This window comes from Microtus oregoni, unplaced genomic scaffold, assembly GCF_018167655.1.
Source record: "Microtus oregoni isolate MIOR12 unplaced genomic scaffold, Mior012 000003F_ref0000135, whole genome shotgun sequence".
NCBI lineage: Eukaryota > Metazoa > Chordata > Mammalia > Rodentia > Cricetidae > Microtus > Microtus oregoni.
The window spans coordinates 55436135-55448197 of record NW_024543062.1 but is presented as its reverse complement, the minus strand read 5'-3'; the positions used below and the strand labels follow the sequence as shown (position 1 = coordinate 55448197).

Here is a 12063-nt window from a genome sequence, read left to right as displayed (position 1 = left end):
GTGTCTTAGCTACAGTTTCTATTACTGTGAAGAGACACCATGACCATGGCAATTCTTATAAAGGAAAGCATTTAACTGAGGTGGCAGCTTACAGTTTTAGAGGTTTGGTCTATTATCATCATGGCTGGGAACATGGTGGCTGGGAGTATGGCAGCATACAGGTAGACATGGTGCTGGGGAATTCTACAGCTTGATCCAAAGCACCAGGAAGTGAACTGTGTCACTAGGCATGGCTTGGACATATGAGACCTCAAAGGCAGCCTTCACAGTGACACACTTTCCTCCAACAAAAGCACATCTACTCCAACAAGGCCACACCTCCTAATAGTGCCACTCCCTTTAGGGGCCATTTTCTTTCAGGGATAAATCATTTTAAAGAAAAGAAAATTATTTATTTACTTTGTCCCTCAAGGTTTGGGCTTCAGAACTAGGTAGGGGAGGTAAAGGAATGAGGAAGGGGCAGACACACATACAATGAAACTGGGATCAGAAGAGCGTCTCTAACTCATATGGCCATAACTCAGAACCTCACTCAGTCTGTTTCTTACGTACAGCACAGGAGAAGGGGCGAGCTGCTTAATGTAGAGACTCCTAATGGGTTAAGCGTTGAGAATAAGTGACTGCTGAGTGCTCACCCTAAGTTGGAGAGCAACTGCCTCCCTTCCCCAAGGCTCAGGGAACATTTCCAACGATGGACAGAAAGAATGTACAATCTGGAAGATGGGGAAGGATGCTGGGAAAAGCTGCCTTCTGGACATGACATTAACTCATTGGCACTATGGTTACACGCACAAGATGAAGCTGGCAAGATTAGTCAACATTCTAGCAGGTAACATTAATTGAACTCAGGGAACTACAAAAATTCAATAAATAAAAAAGGAAATGAAGAGGGAGGGAGACTGTTTTTTGGTGCCTGGGAGAAGAATGAGGAATTGGGGGTAGATGCACCCGAGATACACTGTTTAAATGTATGGAACTCTCAAAGAATAAATAAAACACAATGCATTGACATAAATAAAAAGGGGCTGGAGAGATGGTTGAGTGGTTAAAAGCACTTGCGGCTCTTGCAGAGGACCAGAGTTCAGTTCCCAGCACCCATATTAGGTGACTCACAACTGCCTATAACTCCAGTTCCAGGGAATCTGATAACCTCTTCTGGCCTTTGTGGTACCTCATGTGTACAATATGTTCAAATAAATATACATACACATAAAATAAATAAAAATGAATGAATAGATAAATCATTTAAAAAAATACAGAAACACACTCTAGGACAATGGTATTAATGAGTCCCAAGGGCAGAGTCTACATGGCATAATTTCTTTTTAATGCTTCTGCCTCTCCACATCACTGCATAGGAGTTTAAATTCCAACATATCCACTTAGGAGGATATATTCAAACAATAACACTTAACAAAGAAACACAGATTTCAAATTTCTCTTGGGAGGAAGGCTCTGGCAACATCAGGCCGGCATTCCCACATAGCAACGGTTAGTTACTACCGTCTGCTGGGTGTGGGAGCTGTGTATTGCCACATCTTCCTGGTGGCCCACATCACCCATCACAAACAAGACCAGAACTGGAAGTTTCTGATCCTTGGGTTGGGATGTAGTCCAGCTGGCAGAGGGCTTGTTAGGTAGGCATGAAGCCCGGGATTAATCCTCACCACCACATGAACGGGGCACAGTGGCACACACCATGTGGTAATCATGGCAGCAGTCAAGTGGAGGCAGAGAAGATCACAAATTCAAGTTAATCCTTGGCTACACAGCAGGGCCCATGAGGCCCTGTGTCACACACACACACACACACACACACACACACACACACACACACACACGAGCTTCTGGCCTTTGCTGTAACTTTTTTCTCGCCATTGCCCAAGGCCAGGGTGTTGGGTAGTGTTCTTGGGGACTGCCAGACTGAGCGCCTCTTGGTGACATTTCCAAGGTTCCTTTAAGCCTTGCTTAGGAGGGCTTTGGTAGAACCTTTCATGTGTGACCTTTTACTGCTGCAACAATCTATCTGCTTTTATCAGCCCTCTGCTTGATGTTCTGTCCAGGTTGGTCCCTTAGCACCTTTCTTCCCACATAACCCCAAAAACTTGGGGAAGAGAGAGGTCAGGGGAAAGCCGTTTAGGGTCTTCTAAAATGTACGGGGAAAACCAGCTACCATGTATCTGAAAGAAGAACCACTCTTGATTGACTGCTGTGAAGGCAACTTCTCAGAAACCTTCCCTTGGGGTTACTTAGTATGAGGAACTGAGTATGCTCCATATTAACTGATCCTTCAGCCCTTCTGTACCTAGCAGGTCCTGTACCGGCTGGTTTTGTGTGTCAACCTGACACAAGCTAGAATCATCAGAGAGGAAGGAGCCTCAGTTGAGGAAACGCCTCCGGAAGATCCAGCTGTAAGGCTTTTTCTCAGTTAGTGATCAATGGGGAAAGGCCCTGCCTATGTTGGGTGGTGCCATCCCAGGGCTGTTGGTTCTGGGTTCTATAAGAAGGTGGGCTGAGGAATCTACAAAGAACAAGCCGGTAACCAGCACCCCTCCATGGCCTCTGCATCAGCCCCTGTCTTCCTGGTTCCTGCCCTGTTTGAGTGCCTGCCCTGACTCCCTTCAGTGATGAACAGCAATGAGGAAGTAGAAGCCAAATAAACCCTTTCCTCCCCAATTTGCTTTTTGTCCATGGTGTTTCATGGCAGAAACTCCAACGAAGGCAGGTCCCATAGGAAGGCTGGTTCTTCACTGTTTACCTGTGAATTCCAGAACACACTCTATCCACTCTGGATTCTACTGCACCAGTTCTCAACAAAGCAGATGTCAATTCAAAAACCACAACTGCCCCCCCAGAAGGGCTAAAAGAGAGCACATTGGAGCCAAATATGAGTGACTATGGCTCAGGAACATAGACTTCAATTACCATCAACTTTGTGTTCCAGTGTAGTGAAAGTTTCATGTGGTTTTTACAGTAAGAGAACAAAAAAAGTCATAAATTAAGATGCTTTGACTACGTGAGAGGAAACATCAGAGATGTGGCTTACAGCAAAGTGGAGAAAAGCACTGCTTGGCCTCAGGTAGCTGATTGATATCCATAGCTTTTTGGTGGATAGCGTCCAGAGACTTAGGAAGTTAATATATTCCGAAAGGTTTCACCTGTTAGTCACAAATGTGTTAGGGCAGGCACAGTCATGGACAAAGGAACGGCTATATAGGGGGCTAGAGATAGCCCAGAGTAAATTGTTATTAAGCTCTGGACTCTTGACGTTCCAACCTCTCACAGTCAGTGAAGTTATAACTAGTAATGAGCCTTCTAGAAGGTTCCATGTAAGATGCCAACTCTATCCAGAAGCTTCAGTTCTCACAGCCCAAACTTTCTTTCCCCGAATTCCTTCGAAGATTTCCAAGTTGCACTGGGGTATGCTCGAGCAAGCTTGGAGGACTCCATGAACTCATGCTGCCATCCTGTTTCCCAGACTTCACTTTTCATCACGTCCTCTGTGGTCGTCTTCCTTGTAACCACTGAGTTCTTCCTTCTACTTGGGGAAGAAGTCAGACTCCCCTCCCCCAATACCATCTCAGGTCGGGTCCTCAATACTTGCAGCTTCTCTTCCTGGGGCCTCCCTTTCTTCCTTCCTCCATTCTGCAGTCTCTGTGGCTGAACTACTTTGTTCCGGAGCTACTATTGCTCCCGTGTTCTTCTCCAGCTCCTTGCCTGTTTCTGCAGTCTCTGTGGCTGAACTACTTTGTTCCGGAGCTACTATTGCTCTGGTGTTCTCCAGCTCCTCGACTGTTTCTCACGGGCCTCAGCACTCCTCGGTCTCTTGATACAATCTGTTTCTCTTCTTGTGTGTAGAGAACTCAAGGTCACACCTCTTCCCTACTCTGCACCCCACTGTATACAGGGGTCAGTACAGTCTCTGCCATACAGAACCGGTGAGAAATGCTTTTCTGTCAAGGGACTAATTATAATAAAGGAGAAATAATATTTTACCCCTCAAGTCAGCTTAATACCGGATAATATTCTGTATTGAATAAGACATCCCTTCTTAATATAGTTTTATTATAATCTCATTTAAACAAACCTAGGGTGGTTTGTAAAAGATTAGCCTGTTCAAAATACACCCACTGGTGCAGTAACGACTCAGAGGTTATAGGAGTAATCAACCACTTTTGGAGCAGATCTGAGGCCTAATCTGCAGAAGGGTGTCTATGCCAGGTACGGTAAACCTTTCTGAAACCCCGTGGCTCAGGAAGCCACAGGGCTCTAGCAGGAAATCCACTACTGCTGCCTCGCTAAATGGAACTGTTGTAAAACTACCTTCTAAATATTGATATTTCTGCACATAGATTTAGTGCTATCCTCAGCCTCGGCTAGAGGTTTCTCTCTGCAGTGGTCAGCAGTTAAAGCATACACTCCTAACTGGTCAAAGCGCTGAGATTAAGGGACTATGGAGTGCTTAGCCTGAAATGGTACACCTGTATCAACCCTCACCACTCCACCAAGCTCATCATGGGAGAGGGGGTGGAAGGAATGTAGAAGAGCAAGAAGGTGGGGAGGAGTGCTGTGGAACGCTGTCTGTCGTGAGGCTGACTTTGCAGTTACTTGAAGGTCAAGCCAAGGTCAGCCAGCATTCCAACAGGCCAAACTGATTAGATCCAGTGAGTTACAAAAGAAAAAAAAAACGATTAAAAAAAAGGAGAGAGGACATGAAGGGAGGAGGGGAGTCATGTTAGGGTACCCTGTGAGCTGGAGAGAGGGTTCAGGGTAAATTTTGATCATGATACATTGTTTAATGACTCACCACAAAGAACATTTGCACATAAAGCCGATGGGACAAAAGGTCCACTGTGTGACACACCAAGGCTCCCAATGCTGCTAAGAAGAGGTGTTTGAGAGGTGGGAAAGGTGGGAAACGCGGAGGAGCGAAGTGGGCTTTGTTGTTGTTTGGTTTCATTTTAATTTCTTTTTGTTTTGTGGGGGGGGGGCGGTGCAAGAGTGAAGGGCGAACTTTGGAGGAACTGGGAAATGAGCGGAATTGGGGTGCATGATGTGAAATCCCGAAAGAATCAATAAAGAAATTATGTTAAGAAATTGGATAAATAAAAGAAACAAAAAGATACATTGTTTATATGTAGAGAATCGTTAAAGATAAATAAAAGATAAGCCTGTTGGGAAGAAAAGCTATTAGCTTTCCAGGTTCCTGCTCACGAGAAAGGCAACTCTCAGGTTTGACTGCTCTGTCCTTGCAGAATCCCCTCGAGATGTGACCCAGCAGCGTACTTTCAACCTTACTCTGATGCATTCAAGTTTTAAAAATACTGCTTTTTAGGTCTATAACATAAAAAAACACATCTTTTGTCTTGTTCTTTTCGCGGAAAAAAGCTGGCACCATAGCAACAGTACCACAGAAGGAAGTCCACCAATACCCCAACCCAAATACAGGCCATCTGATAGTTCATTATGTAGAACACAGCCTCTGGGGCGCCGGCCTTTCTCTAAGGCCCAAGAGAATCTTCCTGCTCTTGTAGAAGTCTACCATCACCCCAAAACCCAAATAAAGGCCACTCGTGCAGGCTATGTAGAACACAACCTCTGGGAAGCTTGCTTTATAGTTTTTATTGTTTTACCTTTACTTATGGGGGAGGACTGTGAAAAAAAATCACAGAACATACGGGGGTCTTTTCATTTCTTCTGTGGGTCTCCAGGGATCAAACACGGGTTAGTGGCAAGCGCTATCTCACTGGTCCAAAGCTTGCCTCTCTTGAAGACACTCACTAGAATTCCAAATCCCTGAATTTTTTATTTATTTATTTTTTTGTGAACCTGTGCAGAATATATTAAATAGAGCTTAACCCAACGTCTTGGACAAGCTCTTGCCTTTCTTAAAGGCACAAGCCCACCATCTTGGGGGAGCTCGTAACCTATAAAGTGATACTATAAGTGGCAAATCTCAGGACACAAACCTTCGTTTCATCCCTCTCCTGACTGCTCAGCTAGATGTGCTAGAGCGATAGAGAGGGCATACTGTTGACCACGCTTCCAATTAGTCCCTCTCCCCCGCAGTAGGAGAGGCTTCTGCTCATCCCTCAAGCTAGGGTGAGGAGGAACGCACAGCAACCTACCCACCACCACAAGGCAGCTTCAGAACCAGAAACTCAGCCCGACTTCGGGGCTTTCACCGGACGGAAAATGCGAGGTGGAATTCTCGCAGGAACCGGAGTCGTGGACTAAGGCCGCACGCCACCGCGCATGTGCCGCCGCTTGGGCGTGGAGGGGGGGGGGGGGAACTACAAGTTCAGCCTGGATTCTGGGTTTCTAGCCTCGGAAAACCCGAAGTGGACTTCTTGGATGTCCGGAAAGGAGCCTAGGCCGCCCTGTCGCACACTACAGCGCACGCGCGCTCGCCCCTCCCACCCGGAACCGGAAGTAGGCGCGAGCGCGGCCTGGGGCCTGGCCTGGCCGGGGCGTCGGCAGCGGCGGCCATCTTGGCTACCCGCGGAAAGGCAGTGTGAGGGGAAGAAGTTGTAGGGTGGGGGCGGGAGTGAGGAGGAGGAGGAGGGCCGAGAGAGCGGAGGGGTGGAGGAGGAGGCCGCGGCGGGGCAGGGCGGGGACAGCCTGCCGGCCGGCCAGCCTGCCGGGCTTGCGGAAGTACTAGGCTGCTGCTCACTCGCTACTGCTCGGGCTTCCCACAGCTCCCTCCCTTCCTCCCTCAGGACCGAGGGCGGCCCAGGCCAGTGCATGGTCAGCTAGCTCCCGTCTCCATCCCCGGCCTCTAGCAGCACGGAACGGACGGCGGCGGCGGGCGAGGAGGAAGATGGCGGGACGGCTGCCGGCCTGTGTGGTGGACTGTGGCACGGGGTACGGCGGGTCTTCTGGGTGGGGAAACTGAGGCTGGGGACAGCGGGAGGAGGGCGATGAATGGGGGTAGCCGGCCAGACCGGCGAGGGGTGGTGCCGGGAGCCTCCCTGGTCGGGTCGCCTCAGCCGCTTGGAATGAAGAATCTTTTCAGGCCCTTCCTTCCCTCCGGAGAAGGCCGTCCGGCCCACCTGGCTTTGCTTTCCCTTCTCTCCCCTCCCTGCCTGGGATCTCGGGGGGGACTCACTGGGGACCGCCGGACATAGGATCGAGGAGAAAAGAGAAGCGCTCCTTGCAGGTTTTGCAAGATCGTTGTGACAACCCTCAATCTCCAGGGCGTGTGGGTGGGGAGAGGGAAGAGGCAGGCTGTGCAAATGGCAAGCTAGGATGGGGGCTCGTGCAGAGGACCCACGCGCCGCCCGCTTTCCACCCCGCACCCCGCCTTAGCCGTCTCCCACCACCCAGTCAACCAGGTCCCAGTTCAGTTCCAGTGAGGAGGATCTCATGGGGTTATTGCTCTTGCCTCAAAAAAAGTCCCTCAGTGAGCAAGCGCGCTGCAACTTCCTTAGTTTTGTCAAAGCCGCTTCCTGCTTTCCGTCTTTTATAGCCTTATAAGGTAGTTTTTCGTCCCCAACGTTAACACGTCTTATTAGAACTTTCAAAATTAGGCAGGTTGCAAAAAGAGGGGATCAGGAGTGCTAGGTATCAGTGTGTTTGAATTAAAACAAAAAAATTGTTCTTGTGCCCACGGAGGGAGGCCGAAAGGGAAGGGAAGGGACGCACCGCACCCTGGAAACTCAACTAAACGTTTACGTTCGTTTTGTGACAGTAATTTGAAAGGCGAAAGGAGGCGTAGAGGCATAAAGGAATGTGTTTGATTTAAAGCAATCGTTTCTGATAGTCGTGTGGTTGGCTGCAATGCCTTTGGAGTGGTAGTTTTTGTACTGCTGGACCTTTTAGAGAGTTACAACTTGCTCTGTGTAGCGACTTAGTGAGAAGACTTTAGTTTTGATTTTCTAGGTTGAAATACTTTGTAGAGGAAGACGCCTGTGCTGATCTCTAATCCTCAAAACACGTCAGTAGTTTTGAGGGCAGTTGCCAGCCTTTTTCCTCTCATTCACTACGCCACAGTCATTTCAAAGATGCCTTTCCCCTGCGCTAGTCAGTCTGTCAGTTCCTCCAGTCTTAATTCTCCTGCCTTTATTTCTAACATGCGCTCCAGGCAGCTGGAAACAACGGATCTCTTAATTTTTTTTTTCTTGGAAAACACTAGCTTTGGAATTTCTCTGTAGTTTCTTAGTTGACATCTTAGTAAAGTTAAATTTTCTTCCAATCCTGTCTCATTCCCCTGAAGTGTTTTCTATGTGTATATTTAAGTTTGTTCTTTCATAGTTTAATTGGTGAGTAGATGGATGTTAGGGATATTATTAAAATTAGAATTGACCAATGTGAATAAGACTTTTCAGGTGTCTTGTATTGAAGCTTTAGAAATCATTGTCATTAAAACATGTAATCAGTGACCATCTTATAAATAATGCTGTGACAGGCTAAGTAGAATGTTTCTTTTTGTGTGTTTCTCTCTTTTGAAAAGCAGTTTTGGTTATATTTGAGTGAATAGTATTGGGTAGCTCATTGAATTTAGCTGTCCCTAAGTGACCTTTTTTTCTGAAAGGATAACCTTGAATTAAAAACACACATTGAGTGACCAGGAGGCGTGGTGCAGCTTCTATGTAGGCTATTTCTGTCTTATATCTCAATTACTAAATCATTACTAGACTGATCTCACCTTACAAGGCCTGGTTAGCTGAATGTTCATTTATGATATGGATGGGACTGATTAAAGTCATCTTCTCTATTCAGTATTTTTACTGTTGATCACACAACCTGTATTTCCCAACTTAGAGTTTTACTTATTTTGCTTCTCAAAAGGCTTTCTGTGTGGTGTCCCCTTACCCCCACCCCTTTAAGCTGGGTATTAAATACAGCAGTTTAGAAAGTCATACCTTGAGTTTTATTAGGAAAGTCCTCTCAGAGACCAGGATAAACAGCGCGTCCTAGAGTGACTAACGGAGTTTTACATCTAAATAACTTCCCCTAATGCAAAGGGTGCCCCTTTAGTTTGTGTCCCCACCCCCCATGCTCTAGCTCTTACACTCCCCTCTTAGGTTCTGTAGATATTCTTACAGAGTAACTGAAACATTTACAGGTTTCCCATCCCATTTCATTAACGAATTTAGGCAGAAAGTGCTTGTCGGTTAAACTTGATGGTGGTCTTAGAAGCTGTAAGAGTTAGGGCACATGAAGTTTAATTCCAGAACTTTAAATCAGGAGTCCTCTAGCATAGTTCCTCGTCAAAGATTCATCATCATTACCCAGGTTTATTAAAGCATTCAAAGGATATAGTGCTTGGGTAAATAACGTTATCCTAGGTGAGTTTTGTTTTTGCCTGTTTTCATTCATCTCTTCAGCATTGCATTATGGACTTTATTTTCTCATTTTAGGTATTTTGTTTTTCACTGAGAAACTGCTTTAGGGGATTATATTTGGTTAAATGAGAGGTTAGTGTACAGCCTTATTTTACGCATCTTGGATATGTTTAAATTACAGAATTTTTCAAATCTACCTTTTTTCTTAAAACAGTCTTCTAACCTTAAGCAGAAATAGTTTTGTTGGCTTTGGCCAAATCTTAGAAGTTAGGAAAGATGAGTTTGAGAGCAGTGAAGAAGTGAAGAGCCGTGGATGAGAGAACGCATTCTTAGGAAGTTCATCTTCTTGCTTGTGTTCTGTTCAATGTGTTAATAGTATAAAAGGCAGGAACCTTCATATCTTGGCAACAAAGATTCTTTAAAATTCTTACTCTTGATTACTTGTGTGAGTTGTTGAAGGTAACAGACTGTTGAGAAGACAGGTTCTTAATACTCTCCTTTCCTGCTAGTATCTTAACTGCCTGCTTATGTTGCCTGTACTGACTTTGGGATGATGCCTGTGTAGTGATCATTCCAGGCTTATTGCTAAACACCGTTCATAATTTTTATTTCTAAGAACAGAAGGGAAAGGTTGGCTACTGGTGAATGCAATGACCAGGATTTTAATTTGTCCTACCTTATTTAACTTGTGACAGCTCTTTTTGCTTTTTACAAGTGAGAAAAGAGAATATTACCTTGAATATCATTTAGCTAATAGTTGGTGGAGTAGCTACTTGAACTAAGTTCTATATTTGAGTCTGTGGGGTTCTTTCAGAGACTCATGTACATCATTCTTTCTGGTAGTAAAATTAATTCAACTTAACTCTTGTTTACATTAATATTGCAAAAATAATCATAGCCTTATGAATTTGATTCAGTTAGTGAAATCTTTTTTTTCTTTCTTTAGATTTTTCTCTGAATATTTGACTTTCTAAACTATTTCATTGTTACTTAGATTTAAAAAAAAAAACACTCTGGGGTTTCTCAGGAAGCTAGTGTTTAGTAAGAGCCATGCGCAAGACCTGTGGTGAACACTGTATCAGCTCCTCCTGGGCAGTGTTGCTTGTATTACGTAGAGAAGAAATTTAAACTCCAGGAGGTTAAACCACTTTTGCCTAAGTACAGTAACATGGAGCCTGAAGGATCACCTCTGACAGTTTTCAATCATTTCAGAATTTTGGGTTGGGAAGGGATTATCTTATTTGCTAGTTACTTGTTTACTGTATACTTCCTATTTGGCCTGTCAGTCTTGGAATTATAGTAAAAAATATCTAATACAGGCTGCCCTCATGAATCTAAATCCTGATATTAAAAATTTAAAGGTGGTGGATAAAGGCAGGGTTCTTTCAGTTTTTGTTTTTTAAATAATCTCATGAGTAGTGGAAATCACTGTGTAACACAGACTGCCTTTGAAGTCCTAGTGACTTTCTTGCCTTGGTTTCCTGAGTGCTGGGTTTACTCCTGTGAGCCACCATAGCCAGCTGAACCTGACAGTTAATCAAATGTTAGATAAAATAGTTGTTTTCCAGGTTTTAAGGAAAGTAGTGAAGCCAAGCAAGCTGCGATAATTGTCAGATTTGAGCCATCCTTTCAAGGAGCTGGGTAGATGCACAGGAGAGTGTTTTACCACGGGAAGGAAGGAAAGATGTGTTTGTGCTCACCGCTGATGGGAAGAGTGGCTGCTTGTCTTGTACTGCTTGTCTTTGGGCTGTTTGATAACAATGTAAGGTTAGATTTTGCAGTACAAACTAACATTTATCCAACATCTATCTGTGTGTACCAGGTTTTATATGTCAGCAAAACATTGATTTCAAAAGAATTCTACTTGATAGGGAATCCAAATCTCAAAAAAAGTAATTAATGCTGAAAACATGGCTTTTAGTACATTTACTGAGTGGAATGCAGTAGGACTGCATGTAGGAGAGTGAGGTCAAGCCACAGGGCTTAGTGTATAGCAGCAGCTCTGATTTGTATTGAGAGATCTGCTCCTGTTTTTAACAGTGGATGAGTGTGAACAGGAATTAGGAGTATGGCTTTGCTTTCTTTATTTTACTTAATTTTTTTATATTGAGTCCCATGTAACTTAGGGTGACATTGTACTGCTTTCTCCACCTCTTGAGCAAACACCAAGGCTTGCACCACTACACCTAGTTAGGAGTATGACTTTTAAAAACTTCATCAGAGATACTCTGTTCACAGTGTGTGGAGTCTCAAGGATTGGGCCTATCAGTGAGTGTTGGTTTCAGTGGACTTCCTAGATGAGTCTATTCTTGTTTGTTGAGATCAAGCCTCACCAAAGTGTCTGGCCAGCGTGGAGCTCACTTTGTAGCTCAACTCAGGGCTCGTCCTAGCTCAGTCTCCCAAGAGTGGGAATTGCAGGAATGAGCCAGCACGCCCTGTGTGCTAGATGCGTCTTAAGCAGCCTGCTTGACACCAGCTTTGCTGGTGGATGTTATTTAGTAGTGTACAATTTTTCAGTTGGCTATTGGTGGGAGGGATGGAGTGAAGGAAGACGTTTGGAAGACTGCTGCTTTTGTCTTTACCTACCCACCCTTTCACGGTTGCATTGTTTCTTTATGGCTTGCAAGGACTCTGTGGTCAAATGTTTTGAATTGAATTCAGGCCCTGCCACAGAAGGACCTGTATGCTTTGGCCACTTCCAGTTCAGAAGGTCTTATTTTTCTACACTCATGGTTTAGCAATTGTAATTGTCTACCTTATTTTTATAATACTTAAA

General features: G+C 44.9%; 1 protein-coding gene across 1 annotated transcript in view; it reads left to right on the top strand.

Annotated features, from left to right (window-relative positions):
- Positions 1-6472: 6472 nt before the first annotated feature.
- The window catches only part of Actr3 (actin related protein 3), a 41377-nt gene continuing 35786 nt past the window's right edge, over positions 6473-12063 (top strand). The window contains exon 1 of the mRNA XM_041648772.1: positions 6473-6864. Coding sequence (XP_041504706.1) covers positions 6821-6864 — 44 coding nt within the window. The 5' untranslated portion in view covers positions 6473-6820. The remainder of the gene's footprint in view (positions 6865-12063) is intronic.